Below are 6,397 nucleotides of genomic sequence, written 5' to 3'. Positions count from 1 at the left end.
TTGACCACAAGAGGGAGCAAAACACATGCCCCTCGCATTCCGATTTATTCTTTTACTCCCCCCACCCCTTTGCAAACTAGTCTGTTTTTGTATTTTGGTTTTAAAATTAAAGTCCAAATTGGGTACTTTTCAATACAAGGGGTAAAAATAATTTAGAATAAGGACAAACCTTCTGTTTCCCCCATGGGGATGGACTTGTGTGGCTGCCCCAGCTTAGATTTCCACAGTGGCAATGGGGTCTCCATATGGCAGGATCCCCCACCCCAGCCACCAGGGGCTTTTCAAATTTTTTAAAAATTAGCAACTATATATTGTTATAGCACTACCTAAGTCTCCAGCTCCTTTTCATTGTGGAAATAAAAGGGGGAAAGTATCTCTCTCCAACCAAGGGGGATAGTCACTTTTAGTACAAAAGCTTGCAATTCAGAGAACCTGATATATGGTTATAACCAGGGGTCATTTTGTAGAAAAGAGGTACAAGAGCTCATTAGCATAACTTATTAGCATAACTTATTTTTGCCGGGGGGGGGGGCTCTGCAACTTACCTGGCTGCTTCTTGCTCCTCGTGGTCCAACTGAGGGCTGCTGGGAGCAGGGTGTGTGGCTTCTTGCATGTGCCCACCCCTTGGGCTCTATACTGCCGGAGCTCCACTCCTGTGCGCTCCTGCAGGAAATGACCCCTGGTTATAACCAATGCTTCCTCTAAGGTGTGGAGTCCTGTGAGCAAAAATTCTGCTTCGTGAGCTTCTGGCATCAAAGTCGAGAGCGAGCGATCTGGCTGCTGCATAAATTAGTTTGCTCTGGATCCCTCCTTCCTGAGCCAAGGCAAAAAATGTGTGAGCCGGAGGCTAAGAAACTGTGAGCCGGCTCACACTAACTCAGCTTAGGGGGGGTGGATGCTCCTTCGCTGGATGTTTTCAAGCGAAGGCTGGACGACCATCTTTCAGGTATGTTGTAGGTATGTAGGGCTCTCTTTCGGCTCTGCTCCTGCAGAGTGCAGGGGGTTGGACTAGATGACCTGCACGGTCCCTTCCAACTCTAACATTCTATGATTCTAATAAATACATGTATTTTTGTGTATTATAAGTCTCAACTAGGTTTTTAATATTGGCCCTTTATCAGACTTCTTTCTTACCCCTGTGGTTCTTGATTCCAGTTTTTGGGTCAAGTCTGTTTTCCCCTCCCCGCGTCTTACTGCTTTGAAGTAGCATGCATCCTTATCACCTCCGAGAACCCAGATTTCCTTGGAACTCAGCTTTCACAGCTCATCTTTATCTTACATGGGGGGGGGGGAGATGGCATAGTAAGGGGGGGTTGCTTGCTGTTGTTTTTGGCAGGTGGAGTCCTAAGGGGTGACTGGTCCTGGGTCTTTGGGGCCCCTCCTTGAACCTTGTATATTTCTTGCCTTTGCGCCTTTAGCCTCAGTTCTAAAACAACCAGTGTCCAGTCTGGATCCTATCAGTGTCTCAATAAACCTATCATTCTCCAGAGTGAATGTTGTTGGGAACCGATTTATCCAGGAGTCTGACACCCAGCAAGCGTCAAGGCAGAGCAAGGATCGGAACCCAGGTCCGACACTGACCACTCTACCCACACTGGCTCTGAATCTCAGCACTGCAGATTAAGTTTCGGAGCCAAGCGTCTTTCGACTGCGTGATCAGTCCTGACAATCAAAACGCGGCGACCAGCGTAGAGAAAAATATTAATATTTTAATGAAGGGCTTTTTCCAAGCATCTCAGCCTCAAAAACAAAAGGACGTCCCAGGAATGTCACCGAGCCCCTTGAAACCTGGCCGTGAACACAGAAAGGGACCGGACATCAACGGCACTTCCAACCAATCCGTGGCACCTGTTTTAAACACCAAGGAACTGAGAGCCACGTCACAAACTTTGGTGCCCTCTATGAAAGCCACCAGTTTATATGCGGTACGGAAAAACAAAATAACCACTTACTCCCTTTCGTAGGACTTACTAGCAAAACCAGAACTGATAAGAGGAGGCTGTCAGGCCGCCCAACGCTATTTTCTTCCAGGATCGTGTCCCAGGACCACACACCTCCCACACGCATCACAACAAACTACAAATATTGTCCTACAAGTGAAGGTGGCTGTGCCACAAACCAATTATTTTCACTAGAAAACTACAGTCATCATCCTTTTCCTATCCTCCACCTTATGCCTAATTTGCTTCAGTGGGGTTAAGCCGTCAAAATCCCCTTTGATAGCCAAGAAGGCGCTAGACCCACCAAGAGAGGACGGCTATTTAGAAACAGTGGGAAGCCACTTATTTTGGCGTGAATCCAAGTGATGTCCACCAAATGTCACCGAAGGAGTTAAGGTCTGGGGCATTTCCCATGGACTCCCTTCTCTCTGTCCACAGCAACATCATCTTTCCTGCACTTTGTTGCTAGGGTTGCCAAGTGGCACTTACCCAGGCGGCTCCCGGTGTGTGCGCGTGCAAAGCGTGCATGCACCGCATGCACGTCACTAGGAAGTGACGTTATGACGCCGGGCACGCTGGGGGCGGGGACACGACCATACAAGGGAAAACCATAGAGTTTTCCCTTGTATGGCCGTGGCCCCACTCCCAGCGTGCCCGGCGTCATAGCGTCACTTCCTGGTGACGCGCACACCGGGGCGGGGTTCCCCCCGGGGCCCGATTCCCCGGCATCGGGGAACGGGCCTCTGGGGCGGGGGATTCCCCGCCCCCCGAGGCGACTTGGCAGCCCTATTTGTTGCCGGGAGAGGCAGGTCAGACTTCCTTCCCCAAAAGATGAGAAGTAACAAAGAGCAGAAGGATCCTTTTTCTGTGCAATCCCCAGTAAAAGTCTCAGTCCTCCAAGTGTTTGTTCCAATGTGTACCCTGACAGGCTGATCTGGTTTGATTACACCCAAGAACTCTCTGTCTCTGCACCACATTTCTAGTTTGTGCAGACTGTGAAGTGAGGGCTAAGGTAAAACGCGACCTCTGATGCAGAGAACAGGGACCGGATCAGGAAAACCTAATCTTATTATTGGTCGGAACCATACCGTACCCTCAGAACAGCCATCTCCCAGAGAGAAAGCTACTGAACTTCTTCTGGTCAACACTAGCTTTCCTCAGTTTACAGAAATAAATGAATGGGGGGAGGTGCGCATTCTTTAAGGGGTTGACGAAGGCCACAAATCCAGTTTGGCCTCGTCCCACCCTCAGTGAAGTACTTCTGAACGCCACAATTTGGGGGAAATAGTCAACAAAACGGCAGAATGACGGGTTCACATACAGCGCCTACTGTCTCAGAAATGGAGGCTTAAAGACAAGAGACCAGAACAGGCGTGAGGAACGTAAACAACTACATCTACAGGACAAACCAGAATTGGTTTTTGTAACTGTCATGGCCTTCACCTATGGAATCCTGGGATTTGTAGTTCTCTGGCACCTGGTCCCCAATACAGATATTTCCCAAGATTCTGAAATGTAAACGCCATGATAGCTAAACCAGTGTAGGGTACAGTCACTTAAATTCCCTGAAATAATAAACTGAGGGAAGGCCGCACCTGCATTCTGGTACCCAGTATGCCTCAAAGGGCATTTCTTCTCAGGTACACAAAACAGGATAGAAGCTACAGGTGCTTCCATTAGAGATGTATTTTGCTCCCAAAGGGGCATAAAAATGCAGACTCGCTACCCAAGCAGGCAGGAGGTAGCGTTGTCGTCGCCAACCCAGGGGCTGCGCCTTAGAATTCAAAATCTTCGTCCGCCATCGCTATGGCCCAAGCAAACTTCTCCCGCTGGGTCTTGTTATAAATCTTCTCAATGGGCACGCAAAATTTTTTACACCTGGAGGCAAAGACAAAAAAATATATATATCCGTAATTCCAGCTGTGTTGAATTGATGTCACATATTCTCCTTCACTGTTAATCATATGCAGACCTGCACGCTAAACATGTAAACTTGTTTTAGAGCCAGTTTGGTATCGTGGTTAAGTGCGCGGACTCTAATCTGGGAGAACCGGGTTTGATTCCCCACTCCTCCACTTGCACCTGGCTGGATGACCTTGGGCAAGTCAGAGTTCTGTCAGAGCTGTTCTTGAAAAAAGAGCAGTTTCTGTCAAGAGCTCTCTCAGCCCCACCTACCTCACAGGCCGTGTTCCCTCTAAGCTGAGTTAGTGTGAGCTAGCTCACAGTTTTTTAGCCTCCAGCTCACACATTTTTGTCTTAGGTCAGGAAAGATGGCTCCAGAGCAAAGTAATTTAGGCAGTAGCCAAATCGCTTGCTCACATCTTTAATGCCAGTAGCTCACAACGTAGAATTTTTGCACACAAGACTCCACAGCTTAGCAGGGAGGGGAAGGGAAAGGAGTTTGTCAGCTACTCTGAGACTCTTTTGGGTAGTGAAGGGCGGGGTATAAATCCAATTTCCTCCTCCTCCTCCTCCAGTTTGGTGTAGTGGTTAAGTGCGCGGACTCTAATCTGGGAGAACCGGGTTTGATTCCCCACTCCTCCACTTGCAACCTGCTGGATGACCTTGGGCAAGTCAGAGTTCTGTCAGAGCTGTTCTTGAAAAAAGAGCAGTTTCTGTCAAGAGCTCTCTCAGCCCCACCTGCCTCACAGGGTGTCTGTTGTGGGGAGGGGAAGGGAAAGGAGTTTGTAAGCTGCTCTGAGACTCCGAATGAAAGGCGGGGTATAAATCCAATCTCTTCCTTCTTCTTTTTAGCTGGAATGTCGGGCCTTTCTGATCACATTACGGTTTATTGTCTCTTGAGCTACTGCTTGCCCAGAGTTACTGAGAAGATAGCCCTGTTTTTACAGTCCGCAATAAAAGTCTGTCAGGAAAGGTTACTGGATTAATTTTCTTTTCAAAATGCCACATAAACTTTTATGTAGTTGTCTTTGCTACCCCTCTTTGTTCAGCTGCTGTTTATCGTTTCTGTACATGCCGATAAAGGTGAAAAGCGCACCGTAGGAGGGCACCTGAGTATCCGAACTGAACCCCCTCCTCCCCCAGGTCGGCCTCCTAGGGTTGCCAAGTGACTGGCTGGCTGCAAAAGGGGAGCGGTGGTCCCATTCCGGGACATTCGCGTGCGCGCGCTGGCCGCAATGACATCACCCAGAAGTGACATCATCACCACTGGACACGTCGCTGGGGGACGCTCTAGCAACCACTCTATGGTACCATGACTGCTAGAGTGTCGCCCGGCGACATGCCCAGCATGATGACGTCATTTCCGGGTGACGTCATCGCACCAGGCACGTCGGCCCAATCTGGCCCCACCAGCTGGATCCGGACCGGTGGGTTGGGGGCACTTTGAGTGGGGGAACCCCTGCCCCCCCCGGGACCTGGCAACCCTACGGCCTCACCAAACCCTCCCGGCTGCCCCTCACCCACCAGGCCACACTGATGCGAGGATCCAGGTAATTCAGCTTGGAGGTGCCCAGGGCGATCTGCTTGTTCTCCTCCTTGTCGGTGGCCTGCATGTTCAGCTTGCACAGCTGCTCCTCCGTCTTCTCCACCAGTTTCCTCTTTTTTTCCACGGTGCTAGTTGAAAAGAAGCGACAGTTAGAACCGGATATGGAACAACTGATTGGTTCAGCATAGGAAAAGGAGTACGACAAGGATGTATATTGTCGCCTTGCTTATTTAATATATATGCAGAGTACATCATGCGAAATGCTGGCCTGGATGAATCACAAGTGGGAATTAAGATTGCTGGGGAAAAGATCAACAACCTCAGATATGCAGATGATACCACTCTGATGGCAGAAAGTGAAGAGGACCTCAAGAGCCTCTTGCTCAGGGTAAAAGAGGAGAGCACAAAAGTGGGCTTGAAGCTCAACATCAAAAAAACTAAGATCATGCCATCCGGCCCCATCACTCCTTGGCAAATAGAAGGGGAAGTCGTGGAAGTAGTGACAGACTTCACGTTCCTGGGATCCCAGATCACCGCAGACTGTGACTGCAGCCATGAAATTAAAAGACGCCTGCTACTTGGGAGGAAAGCGATGGCGAACCTAAACAGCATGATAAAAAGTAGAGACATCACCCTGCCAACAAAAGTAGAGACATCCCCCTGCCAACAAATGTCCGCATGGTCAAAGCAATGGTATTCCCAGTAGTCATGTATGGCTGCGAGAGTTGGACTATAAGGAAGGCCGAGCGCCGAAGAATAGATGCTTTTGAACTATGGTGCTGGAGAAGACTCTTGAGAGTCCCTTGGACTGCAAGAAGATCAAATCAGTCAATCCTAAAAGAAATCAACCCTGACTGTTCCCTGGAAGGCCAGATAATGAAACTGAAGCTCAAATACTTTGGCCACCAAATGAGAAGGGAGCACTCACTGGAAAAGACCCTGATGCTGGGAAAGATTGAAGGTCAAAGAAGACGGGGACGGCAAAGGATGAGATGGTTAGACAGTGTCA

At 49.2% G+C, this 6,397-nt stretch overlaps 1 protein-coding gene across 1 annotated transcript in view; it reads right to left on the bottom strand.

The window, feature by feature from the left end:
- Window positions 1-2,725: 2,725 nt before the first annotated feature.
- The window catches only part of TOP1MT (topoisomerase (DNA) I, mitochondrial), a 35,018-nt gene continuing 31,346 nt past the window's right edge, over window positions 2,726-6,397 (bottom strand). Inside the window, exons 13-14 of the mRNA XM_015422837.1 lie at window positions 5,367-5,516; window positions 2,726-3,818 (exon numbers count right to left, since the gene is read on the bottom strand). Coding sequence (XP_015278323.1) covers window positions 3,716-3,818; window positions 5,367-5,516 — 253 coding nt within the window. The 3' untranslated portion in view covers window positions 2,726-3,715. The remainder of the gene's footprint in view (window positions 3,819-5,366; window positions 5,517-6,397) is intronic.

The sequence above is a fragment of the Gekko japonicus genome, unplaced genomic scaffold (genome assembly GCF_001447785.1).
Source record: "Gekko japonicus isolate JY-2015 unplaced genomic scaffold, Gekko_japonicus_V1.1 scaffold4540, whole genome shotgun sequence".
NCBI classification, from domain to species: domain Eukaryota; kingdom Metazoa; phylum Chordata; class Lepidosauria; order Squamata; family Gekkonidae; genus Gekko; species Gekko japonicus.
This window is presented reverse-complemented; position numbering and strand designations above follow the sequence as displayed.